This window comes from Hylaeus volcanicus, chromosome 2, assembly GCF_026283585.1.
Source record: "Hylaeus volcanicus isolate JK05 chromosome 2, UHH_iyHylVolc1.0_haploid, whole genome shotgun sequence".
Lineage (NCBI taxonomy): Eukaryota > Metazoa > Arthropoda > Insecta > Hymenoptera > Colletidae > Hylaeus > Hylaeus volcanicus.
The window spans coordinates 21708043-21721868 of NC_071977.1; the positions used below are offsets into that span (position 1 = coordinate 21708043).

General features: G+C 33.6%; 2 protein-coding genes across 3 annotated transcripts in view; one reads left to right on the plus strand and one right to left on the minus strand.

Moving 5' to 3' along the window:
• LOC128884797 (uncharacterized) overlaps window positions 1-3128 on the minus strand; it is a 4108-nt gene extending 980 nt beyond the window's left edge. The window contains exons 1-2 of the mRNA XM_054138435.1: window positions 695-3128; window positions 403-538 (exon numbers count right to left, since the gene is read on the minus strand). Of these exons, the coding sequence (XP_053994410.1) occupies window positions 403-538; window positions 695-840 (282 nt within the window). The 5' untranslated portion in view covers window positions 841-3128. The remainder of the gene's footprint in view (window positions 1-402; window positions 539-694) is intronic.
• A 294-nt stretch (window positions 3129-3422) lies between these two features.
• Window positions 3423-13826, plus strand: part of LOC128884795 (lysophosphatidylcholine acyltransferase-like) — a 48966-nt gene continuing 38562 nt past the window's right edge. For both annotated transcript variants that reach the window (XM_054138433.1, XM_054138434.1), the window contains exon 1: window positions 3423-3904. In XM_054138433.1, coding sequence (XP_053994408.1) covers window positions 3779-3904 — 126 coding nt within the window. In that variant the 5' untranslated portion in view covers window positions 3423-3778. The remainder of the gene's footprint in view (window positions 3905-13826) is intronic.

A 13826-nucleotide genomic window follows, 5' to 3' on the forward strand; every position in this document is an offset into this window, starting at 1 on the left:
TTTTTTGCTTGATGGAGGTAATTAATCACTTATTTTATATGTTCAATGTATATGTTCACATAATGACAATTTTAATGTACATAATTTTCAAAAATTAAAAATCTTTTTCATTTGCAATCAATTTGTTTCCTTGATGGAGGTAATTAATCACTTATTTTATATGTTCAAATTATATGTTCACATAATTTTCAAAAATTAAAAATCATTTTTCATTTGTAATCAATTTTTTTGCTTGATGGAGGTGATTAATCACATTCGTGAATATTCATTTAAAAATTGAGTAGATGTGATGTAAAATTCGTGATTTACTATTCGAATAGCATTTTGCCCGTCTCTGTATTAATCCATTCAACAAATAGACAAACAATCGATGCGAATGTTTGAGATAATGGTCTTATTTACTTGAGTGACATTATTGAAACGCGTCGAGATATCCGACATGAGTACAATTTCGTTGTCGATCCCCATCATGATTTTATATATTAATCTTTCGTACAGCTCCGTTCTCTTGCAGAAATCTGCATCGTTCACCTCTTTGCTGTAACACAACGACACCTGGCGGTAGGTCAGTGAACATTCATTGAATACCGTTGTTGGTATGTCTAAAAATTACTTGTCGAGCTTCGTTTCTAGAAACCACAGTCGAAGAACAACTAGTGATACACAAACAAAAATTGTAAAAAGTTGACGTTACCTTGTGACTAGTCGGAGTTGTTCTGATTGATTCCTCAAGGCTTCCAGGGGACGCCTGGCTTCTTCGGATAATTCTTTCCACTTGGAATCGACTTTTCTCAACTGTGAGAAATAATTAATCAAACATTTGTGTAGTTCCGTTGCCATATCTCTTATAGGTTATTCTTGAACAAATCTTGTGTAACGCGTTCTTCGCTACGGGAACTAGGGTGCGCTAGTGGACGTAAATATTATGAATCTAACGGAAGTGATCTATACGAATAAATATAACTTCTATTGCACGTTAACATTGTTCACTGAATTCATTTGAAATACTTAAACAATTGCGTAGTAATTCGTGGTAGAATTTTAAATAATTACATTAGCTTATCTATTCGTTATAGGATTTAGAAATAATTTATCAAATATTCGGTTCCAAATGCCATCAATAGAAGAAAGCTGTACTGTAAACGTATTGTGACGTTTCCTATTAATGAGTTCTAATTAAAATGATAGCGAATAATAAAATGTTTTACTATATACAAGAAATAATTGGCTGTCTATCTATTATTTTATGTATAATTTTTATGACTATTCCATAAATTAATAAAGATCGATACTTACCATTCTACCTCAGTCTAACGAAGCAGCAAGTTATTTCACATTCTATCAAATTTCATTCGTCAAAGAAATTTTATGTCGGTTATTTGTATTAAAAATTCAGGTCACCGAATTTTGCTACTATTATCCAGATGTAATCTCATTTGCGAGGTTTGTAAGCTTGTAAAGCTTGTAAATTCATTCATTTACTTGAATATAAAGCTTGCAAAAGCAAATTATGAAATACGAAATACAATTCGATTTATCACATTCGTGAACATTTATTTGAAAATTGAATAGGAACGTTTAATATTTATCGTTTTATCGTTCTACCTTGACCCACAATGAAATTTCTTCGATTACACAAGTATGTCATCCATGTCCTATAGAAAGAACGTTAATTTTTAAACCGTTGACGCCTTGAATCCTTCGATCTTGAACCTAAGTTTAAAATGTTCCTAGTTTAGTGTGTCCCACAAACAAAATGATAACATGACTCATGGTCGTGAAACTTTGTTCATTGACAAACATCCTTCGACGGTTACGATGGATACGAGTGTGTGTACACAAGTAAAATTCAATTTAGAAAATGTATTTTAATTAAATTGTACTACAAAGTAAAAATACATGTTTGTACTCGTTGAAATGAAACAGTTTCAGTGAACTGCCATATCATGCTCTTGGAACATTTCAACAGAGCAATTCGCGTGTCGGAAATGAAGCAATTATGTGTCAATATCCGATAGTTTTTTCGCCATAATTACTCGGAACTGGCTCAATAGGATCCTCGGAATGGCCATTACGAATCGTTCAACTGTACCAAATTAGATATCGATCACTTGTATGGAATTTCGAATTTGTATCCAATTTGAAGTACGAGCCCTCTGTTTATTCAAGTTTCCGTTCTATCACTCGTTCACGGTAAAAGAAATATACATCTACGTATTGTGCGATAATGAATTAATATTTTCAAAGTAAAAGAGACAGAGGAACTTGATATGATTTATTTATTTTATAAGGGTACATAATCTGTCTTACATCGATTATTGCACCTTTTAATGCATTTACTCTTGCATGTTAAAATTCACAGCTTTGTGTTACACTTGTTATAGCATATGACTTCCACGTAAAAATATTTTAAATATATTTTACGTGGAACTCAATTAAATAATTCACGAAACAATTATATATATAATTCGTACATTGCATGTCAGAACTGTATATCAAAATTTGAAAACGATCGTTTGATCGTTAGTTGTAGGTTTAGTATTAAGAGGAAAGATATTAGAGGAAAGATATTAGATATTAGATTATAATAGAAAAATATTTTAAAAATATTTTACATGGGACTCAATTAAATAATTCACGAAACAATTATATATATAATTCATACATTGCATGTCAGAACTGTATATAAAAATTTGAAAACGATCGTTTGATCGTTAGTTGTAGATTTAGTATTAAGAGGAAAGATATTAGATATTAGATTATAATAAAAAAATATTTTAAATATATTTTACGTGAACTCAATTAAATAATTCACGAAACAATTATATATATAATTCATATATTCCACGTAGGAACTATATATAAAAATTTAAAAACGATCATTTGATCGTTAGCAGGGCCGGCGCAAGGCAGGTTCAGCGCGTTCGCCGGAACCCGGCCCCGCGTTTTAAAAGGTCCCACGGTCTACGAAAATTACTGAATTAAAAGGCACCGATTTTAATTAACTTTTTACAGACTGATGATACCATTAACAAATACAAGACATTTCTTTAGTAGCGCTGATTAAATTGAAAGGAGTGACAAAAATCATCAAAGTATTATTATTTAATATTCATATTGTAAAAAATATATAATATGTAACAGCATTTGTAAATAAATAATTCCTCGTTGTAAAATTGAAGTGTAGTATTTGAATGTGAATCCAGGCCCCGCAAAAGGTCACGCCGTCCCTGATCGTTAGTTGTAGGTTTAGTATGAATAGGAAGGTAAGGGCACCCGCGCGAGTGTACACATCCCTGGGATTCCCTCGTGTCAGGTCGGCGTCACGGGGGGGAGTCCGGCGGGAACAGCCGAACGAACTCGACGAGATGGTGTGATGCGCACGCAGCCGACAGTATCCCTTGCGCGTTCGGTAGGGTTCGGTAACGTTCGGAGAACGTTTGGCCGGTTCGTTCGGTCGAACAGACCGCGAGAGCACAGTATACCGTTGACTGACAACCCCTTCGTGTGCGATGATGTCTCGCCGCGGCTAACCGAAACGTCCCCTTTCCCTTTCTCTTCGTTTTCTCCCCTGTCCACCTCGGTTTCGTCTACATATTAAAACAGTGCCAAGAATATCTAACGTAACGTCGAAAAGTTCGCACCTGTCGACACGTATCGACGTTTCGCGGCTCGCAGTGTGTGACACGCCGAGCCGAAGCCGCGTCTCTGTATTAGGATTTTTGTCTGACCCCTCTCGCTGTCTACCTTTCTTTCTCTTTCTCCGATCGAGGAAAACATGGATGAAGCGAACGGAAAGATGCGGAGCCAGCACGAGGACGTGGATACCGCATCCCTTGGCGCTGACATCCTGAATCCGTTCGTGCATCGTCTGGAGCTGGACACAACCTACGACAAGCTCAAGGTCAGTAGCTCTTCGAATCTCCTCGCACGCGAAAATCTCCCTCGGGATCGATGTTCACGCGTTACCCGAGTATTTAGGGGTTGTTCGAGGGCGGGGCGGATTGGGGGAGATTTAATTCGTGCGAGGAAACGTCAACGTCTCCTGTTTCGCCAGACACGCCGGTATAGACGAACTAAAATATTGTATCGCAAAAATAGATCTAATTTTTGGCGCTGCGCGACTTTCTTTTGTGACGCGGTCCGTGGACGGTTGTTTTCGCCGGCTTTCGCGAAGAGAAATATAGTTAACAGGGGTGGACAAAATTTGATGAGGGTAATAGATAACGGATTAAAATGTAACGACTTGTATTTGTGATTTTCGATAAGACCTTTAACCATCTCTTATTGAAGGTGCTGTTGAAATAGGCTTCGAGATGTTTAGAGTTCACGACACGGTTTAAATCGTAACCGTTACGGCCCTTTCGGTTAGGGCAGGTGGGCAAAATTTTTGTCTAGTTATACCATGGATATGAATCTACGTTTGTCTATGAGATATACATTTCAAGTAACAAATTAAAGATGAACAACATTTTATCCATTACTTGATGAATAAAGACTCGAATGGATAATTGAATGTTTGCAAAACCGACATCTCTTTTTTTTCTGACAATATTGAGTTATTGACAAGCACAAGATTCTATTGTATTAGCGTATCAATGCATTCGAGTAAATAAGTCGAAAATAAATCGCAATATATGGGTTCGTTTCGTCATCTACAATTTGAATAAAATTTTTCTCTGGGTAGGGCTCATCTTGGACATGACGCGGTATAGGATTTTGTAAAAAATTTGAAACAATCGCACCCAATACATTGACACGTGGTTTAAACGTCGCTTTAACGAGATTATCATTTAATTTGGCGAGGTTTTAAAAATAAGTTCTACAATAAAAGTTATATTAACAAAATTTTAGTCTCGTAGAAATGATTGAGCTGAAAGCGTTGAGGTTCACGCGACAATGTCCCATGTGGATTGTTTACAACACGCCGCGCTGCGTGACGCTCAATGTGCGTCTCAGCTTTAGCTTTCGACTTCGAGCTTATATGCAGCTTTTAAAACGCAGACTTCAAGGTTGAGCCTTAAGCTTCGATGACTCACTTGGAACAAATCTACCTGGACAATTACATAAATTGGTCACTTTTATTCGAATAATCTATGTGAATAAAAGCTAAAAGAGAAGTTATTTATACTACTTCGCAGACCATTTATACTATAATATTTCAAGCACGTGTGTACGTAGCGGGTACTTTTACCACTCATATTCGCCATCTATGGTATTCAAATAAAGAATATAGTTTCATTCGTCAGTACAGCATAAATTTTTATCAGAATAAAAGTAGATAATTTTCTAGATGATTTTTAAAAATGGTTATCAAGCTTTAAATGCAAACTTCGTAAACAGTGTTTGAACCGCTGCGGTCCTACGTCGAGCAAGGCTCGACGAAAATTACCAAAATCGCCAAATTGAACCAAAAGGGGTTAAAGTTGACCTCTGAAGCTTTATAAGTATATAACGGTGCTATTACATAAAATTTGTCAAGCTTTTCGATGGACTCGAACGAGGTCGCGTCACACGGGCGTGAAAGTGATGTTCAGACAAGCGTTGTCGCGAAAACATTATGCGTCATTGTTTCGTTCACGTTGTCAATAATTGATCGATTCTTTCAGGTCGTTAACAATTAACATCCAAATCGCGAAAATGAATCAGACAGAAAGAAGGACTTTTTTTACGTAACAATCCCGATTATGCCCTCGGTAGAAACGCATTTTTGTTTCTCTTTTCGTTTCATAACGAAACGTAATCGCTTAGGTGTAATTATGTTCGTGCCACATGAAGAAGTTATCAAAGGCAGAGTTGGAATGTTCGAAACGATGTACAGTGGGTGTAGAATGTATTCGTACACCGATCGATTTCCCAAAAAACTTTTCTGTGAAATTGTAGTTTCTCAACTTCCTTTTTTATAATCAATGATATTTTACATATTCTCGAAAGTCTCTAAGATAGATATAGATCACACAACATTTACTAGTTAATATAATTTGTGAAATTAACAAAAAAATGCGAAAAGTGGGTAAAAGTATAGAAGCAATAAGTATTTGTGCGATTCTTATGACCGAACCATTTACAGTAGAGTTTGTAACGTAAACGCATTAGTTTATTGCTCCGTACGAATTAGAAAACTTCAAATTTCCAGTAAGGTATTAGGTTGTCCCGAAAGTTTCTTTCGTTTTATTAATAATTCATATATATACACAATATTTTATGTTTTATGTTACAATACTGAATTGTGTACGATTCATTTCGCTTCATTACTGTTACAACATCAATGTCGAAGAAATTAGATTGTCTATTTATTACACTGCTACAGAAAATAATTGAATGCAACCCACGAAAGAAACTTTCGGGACAACCTAATACTTTTAAAAAAGGCTTTAATAGAGGAATGGAAAAAGATCACATTTCGAATAACTAATAATTTAGTTAATTTAATGCTTAGAAGAGTTGCAATAATTATAAAATCAAAAGGAAATCCCACGAAAGAAGTATTATATATTTGGTTGTCCCGAAAGTTTCCTTCGCGAGTTGCACTCAATTATTTTATGTGATCGTGTTTATATAAATAGACAATCTAATTTCATAGATATTCATGTTGTAACAGTAATGGAGCAAAATGAATCGTGCACAATTCAGTAATGTAACATAAAACATAAACTATTGTGCATGTATTATTGGGTTGTCTGGAAAGATTCATGCCTATTTTTAAGAAAAATTCAAAGGCATATTTGAATATTGATGGATATTTATTGAATTATATACGTACCATTTTGTTCCACAACCTTTGCACCTTTTAAGGGATGTATATATATGTTATTTGTTTTCAATCATTTCGATATATTCAGACCTGTACCGCCTACTAAAAATCGGCATGAACTTTCCAGACAGCCCAATACTTATTAATAAAGTGAAAGAAACTTTTGGGACAACCTAATACTTGTAAATTAATGTAAATTTCTTTTTTTTTTTTAATGAAGTTTTAAAAATTAAACAGTTGCGCGAATACTTATTGCTACAACATTTCTATCGATTAATTGTTTATTTCTTGTTAATTTCGCAACTTACATAAATAGCTATTTTTTTTTGTAATCCTATCTATTCTAGACATTTCCGAGAATATGTAGAATGTCATTGTTTATCAAAAATAAATTAATAAATTACAATTTTACACAGTTTTTTGTGGAAATTGATCGGTGTACGAATACTTTCTACACCTATTGTACATAAATTATTGCTCGACCGCGATAGGTTTTATCAATTCCATTGGGTTTTGCAAAACTGTTTTTAAATTATTGGTTGCCTGAAATTGTTTAGTATTCTGATATATTGTTGCATAAGAAGGGTAGAGTAGTCTTGCCGTTTTTCTTCACCGAAAAGTAAATACGGGAATACATTTGTTCTTACTGTATAGTATACCCTACATATACAATAATTGCGTATGTGTAATTAAGTGATAATATTGATGAAAAAAGAACGAGTTGATTTTTTCGAGACACTCAAGGAATAAAATACTAGTATTTTTTGTAGTAAGAATAAATAGAATTATTTCCTCCATAACGTTTTGATAAATAGTTGTCGAACACAATACAAAAGTATTAGGTGAGAACTGGAAAGTAATGTCGTTTTTGCAATTTTAAGTACTTGTTTATTACTAATCAGCTCATTGATTTTTATCAATCTGGCATTGAAAATTTTTCACACCTGATGGCAAAAGGCTGCTGATAACGAGGGCGATTACATAATTGATTAAAAATAGAAATTTATTAAAAATTTGTATTAATGTAAAACAACGGTTTGAATTTAATGTAAAAGAAACGAAATTACTTTCCAGTCTACCTAATTGATAAAATATTAATCATGGAATATCATATAGTAATACAAAAATAGTAATATAAAATTATAGTAATATAAAAATAGTATAACATAGAATACTAAAAATGCATAACACCAAGTGGGGTAGCCTGATGCTTCTTGGGAAAGAACCTATGGATTATGCGGCCCATTTACAAACCACATCAATGCCCGGTACTTACACTTTACCCGCATAACACGAAGTGGTTCGAATCTTCACCGACGAGTCGAGTATTTCAATCATTTATTCGCACACTATAATCATTGCTCGCCAAATTATTTTCATTTGTGTTGGAAAACCACCGTTTCATCAACGTTTCACCGCAACGTTCGCGAATAAATGAATAATTCTCTATTATCGCCACCAAAAGTCCTGTCACTGATCGATCAACTCCATGTTTATAAATTTAATCGCAGCCGCGGCCGAATTAATTCAAGCCAGGCAATTACCACTCGTATACCGTAACGATCTGTCGATAAAACGAAACGAACTTTTCAAACTTTCCACGTTCAACTTTCAACGGATATCGAAACGAAACGTAATAGGTTATTGACTTTCGATACTTTTCACAATCAGACACGAGAAAAGTAAACAAGTCCCGTGTGTAAATTGCTACTCGATGTACGGAAACGTCGCGGTAAGACTATCGACTAATTGCACAAAAGGAATAATACGCACCATTGAACAGAAGTCGTATTTCTATTATACCTATCTACGCAATCACCACACGCCAGCCACCACGTGGCGCGTAGGTGACTAATCAGCGATTCCACCGGTCGCGTTCATCAGCCAAAACCATTAATAGTTCGCGATGTTCGTCGTGTGCGTTTAGAGTGGAGTGGCAGACTCAAAATATTTTCTTTTCCCAACACGCGCGCACATCAATCTACAAGCGAATCGGTTCTATTGACGTCCGTGCTGTGGCATAATTTAACGCGCGAATCGAAATGTACCTTTTTAATGGAGACTCAAAGACACGTTGCACGCGTTACGTTGACGCGCGTATCGTTTAGTCTTGTTACGATATCGTTTCCACGTTTATTCGAATCGAAGATCGAAAAATGGTGCAGTTCTTTGTCGTTAGATAGAATTAGTTTTGTGAACCACAATGTCAGAATATTACAAAATACAAGTATCAAGTAAATTGTTAATGTCATACAATTGCTAAAATTATACAATATTCAAATAAGTTTTAATATTTGTAATGACTAGACTGCGGATGTTTACGCAAAATAAAATCTTAGCGAATGTGCCTACAAAAATTCAACCTAAACAGGAATTTATTTTATTCTGCACATGTTATAACATGACCTTTTTTTTAATCTTTTTTATATTCTTGCATATTGTTTGCATTTTGTAGATTCTTGCACATTCAAATTTTCTATAAATGTACAAAGATCCGCAGTCTAGTAATGACATATTTGTTTGAATCTCATTTGACAATGAACAATCGAAAACAAAGTTGGTAATCTTTTTAGTAGGTAGAGCAAAAATTATTCCTAACAAGAAAAATTGCCTAGTTTACTTTCGATTTTCTAACAATACCATGAAAATTCATATTGTAGTATTATATAGTTAATATTTAATAAATATATTGATACGCGAAGCCTGGTATTGTAAGATTTTGTAATTAGCCTGTAAGAATCGATCAATACCAATTCGAAATGAAGAGTGAAACAAGAAACGTTAAATAGTAAGCCTAGAATCTGATTCGAAAGTTACTACGTGTACGCGCATGTTGCAAGAAACTCCTTGCACTTTATGTTAGAAGGAGATGTAAAAATTGGCAATCGTATGTCGTTCAATTGATATTATCGTACCGCAAAAATTTGTATGAAAACATTTCGCATGCGCCAGTATAATATTTCGTTATTCGTAACGCAATGAACTCACTAAACATAGTCTTGTTAGAAACCGTAGCTGGTAACCTAGTGGACTATACTTTCTATCGGCTGATTTAGGTAAATGTGTTTTTAATTTGCTTCCGGGTCCACTCAGATATAGGATGATTTGCACTTTACGTTTATGATGGGCTACAACGTAATTGATTGCTTCGAGTTTCTGAATTCTATTTAAAAAATATTTCCCTGTGTCATTTAATAAACTATGACCAACAGTTATGAGTTTCTTGTGTTCCTCGAAACGCCATTAGGGTGAACCTTATGATCTTACTTTATAAGCTTAGAAAATTAAATGGACGCTTGAAAAATGACATGACTACTGTTGCAGTTTTGGAATTCACAAACAAACATAAAGCAAGAATTTTAGTAATAATATATCGTTGTCAGAATATTTCTTGCAGTGTTATTTAATCATAATCAAAAGGATGAGTTACAGTGTGTACAGAATTAATTTGGGTTAACGTTTAAGAAAAATTACTGTCTAGAAATATTATATATAATCGTTATTCCATTATATAAGAATATTGCACACATGAAACTTTCTATCATTAAATTTCAATCATCGCTGATGCCATTTATTACTTCACGTTCCGTTATTTCACACTTAATAATGTTATTGCGGTATCAAACAATGTAAGGAATGGCATAAAAACAAAATTTCCTAGAAGCTTCGTGTAAACAGTGGAGAGAAATTTTTTCTCGAGGGATTTATAATACCGATGGTTGTATAATCTCTTCGAAAGCAATTTCGAAACTTCCTCATGATCTCGAAATATCTACTCGCGTATGCTGTCGAAACGTTGCGAAAGAAAATACGTTTGTAATTGTTCTGGAAAGTCTAAGAAAAGGTTTTTGTTCGTACGTTATCAATGACACACGTTATCAATGCCGCATTAAGACTATAATGTATGTATTGCAATTTTGTGTATACTACAATATAATTATACTGCGGATGCTTATGTGTCTGTGTCAAGTGAAATTGTGGGAAAATGTAAGATGATGGGCATGAATTCAAAAATATTTAAAATATCAAAAATAGAATACTTAGAAAATAAGATATACTTTTATTTAAATTTCAATTCTTCATCTGACCTTGTCAAAATATGAGTTTGCATAAACGTCACAGTAAAATTATGATATTATATTAAAATTCCTAGGAAAAATCGGTTCGCCAAATCAATGTACATCTCCAAAAGGAAAGTTTACAATAGGTTCGGTGGATGTTGAATTCTCATCTGTAACAGTAACGTAATTATCCTTTCGGTCGCCCAGCTGTGCTTTTGAATAAGAATTTCTCCATTTAAAATGAACTGAGCGCGTACTGGATTTACAGCAACTTCGAGTACAGCGGCGTAAAGGAATTAAAAAAGTAATCGGTCGTTGGCCAGGTGATACGAATTTTAGTAAATTATACGTTTCCACGGATACGGTGTGACCTTTCGTTGGTCTTCGTGTGTCCATTGCAGCAGTGTTATGTAAGAGGAACCTGATAGTAACGTAAGAAAAGATGAAGTTACAATAGAAACCTGTTTCGTCAGTCTGATATCACAACGATCAATGTCTATCTCTGATAAGAATATAAATTTGAAATTACAAGAGCTGAAATATAAAGTTTACTTTGCTCAAAGTTTATGAATAATACTTAGTATTAATTGGTGATTATTATCGTTGAGGAAATTCGTCTTTTATGTGAACATCTTATAAACGAGATTTTTATATAATTAGAGTTCTAAAGGAAATTAATATGTACCACAAGATATAACAGAATAGAAATAGAACAGGTGACAGGACCTAGTCGTCGCAAATGACCCCCCCAAAAAAAAAAGATTTTTATACGATAGCGATCACTAGACTGCGGATGTTTATACAAAATAAAATCTTCGCGAACGTGCCTACAAAAATTGAAACTAAATATAAATTTCTTTTATTCCGCAAATATTATAATATACACTTTACTTTCAATCTTTTTTATATTCTTGCATATTTTTTGCATTTTGTAATTTCTTGCAGATTCAAATTTTCTATAAATATATAAAGATCCGCAGTCTAGTGATCACATTACTTCAATTACTAATGAAAGGCCATCGGTAAAATAAAAAAAATAGATTCTTGTCGTCTCTGTACGAGGAAAATAATTATATTTTTATGCTTTTGTTAGATTTTTAATTAGAAAGCACGGTGTAGCTTAAATAAAGGGTTTTCCAAAAGGGGCTTCAAGATTTCGTTTTTTAATAAAATACAAATGAGAAATAACGTTACATGGTCATACAATGCTACGCATATTTTTATGGTCACTTAAACTTTGATCACTACTATCCACAAAATTTCAAAGGAATCGAACCAGTTTTATGAGATCTATACATGTTTCAAGAAAATTTGGGTTGACACACATTTTCACGTTCACTTCGTCAAATGAATATTATTTAGATCAAAACACATTTCTTATTAAAAACGATTACCATATAACACCAAAGGTTAGTGATTAGTAAACTGCGGATGTTTATGCAGTTATAGGAAATTTGAATGTGCAAGAATCTACAAAATGCAAACAATATGCAAGAATATAAAAAAGATTAAAAGAAAGGTCATGTTATAACATGTGCAGAATAAAATAAATTCCTGTTTAGGTTGAATTTTTGTAGGCACGTTCGCTAAGATTTTATTTTGCGTAAACATCCGCAGTCTAGTCATTACTAATATTAAAACTTATTTGAATATTGTATGATTTTAGCAATTGTATGACATTAACAATTTACTTGGTACTTGTATTTTAGAATATTCTCACGTTGTGGTTCACAAATCTAATTCTCTCTAACGACAAAGCACTGCACTATTTTTCGATCTTCAATTCGAATAAACGTGAAAACGATATAAGATAAATAAATTCCTGTTTAGATTGAATTTTTGTAGGCACGTTCGCAAAGATTTTATTTTGCATAAACATCCGCAGTTTAGTGATTAGTAATACCTTCATTATTTTTTAACACAATTTTCATTCGTTTCAATATTAAGTAAATTAACTTGTTCAAACTATAAAATTGTAATTATAATTCTTACTAATTAAGTAAGAAAAATGATGTCGTTTAAATGTTTACTACAGATGTATTTTATTATAAAAAGAGCCACCTTTGGATAATATTCTACGCATGCACGAATGTTTGAAAAATCATGTACCAAGCAAAATGGAGATGGTGTGACGATTACAGCAATACGAAACGAGAAGGTAACACGTATCCAAGCAATATTGAATTTCGAAGCCTCAAACTATCGTTTCGTTTAGTAAGAAAATCTCTTTAACTATTACGAGAGAATCTCGCGATGGCATGTTGCATCGTATTCGTGGTACACCTCTGGTATTTACAGTTACTTCCACTGAGCAGCTTCTTTTTGTAAAAGTCTGCGCACACGGATTACCTGTCACGTGGTACAACGAATTATTATTTACTCTTGGCTGGGTAGAACATCTCTCAAGACTCGTTAACAGGGGATATGTATCTGATCGTATTAGATTCCGTTTGCATTGCAATCAACGGAGCTCTGAATCGCTGCACAGCGAAGACAGTTAATATTGAGGTAATATTGACATTCGCACGGAATTACGTTCATAAAGGAAGCTTACTCTAATTAATATCGAAACGAGAAGTATTTGAAATTCGAAAAAAGTGCGAAGAGAATATTCATGGCTAGGTGTAAAAGCAATTATTTACGTATGATAATCGGTTAAATATTTGGTAACGCGTGAATGTACGTCGCTTGAAGTTCCGATAGTATTGATTAAAAACAGTAAAAATTCCATAAAGTGAATATTTCAAATTTAATAGGGTAAATTTATTAGGTTGAATTACTGCATACAGATGTAAGTGCTCTTCGAACCATTTGTCTTTCTCCTTTTTTTCGTAAATGCAATAATAACGGAGTTATGACTTGAAACAATTGCGTGGACCACCCTGTATGCATATAAATGGATAATAATAATAAATTCCAAATAACAGATCGGCTGTGTATTAAACCAATGAATTGTATTAATATAATGGATACTAATATAATAAATTCCACAGATTGACTGAGTATTAAAT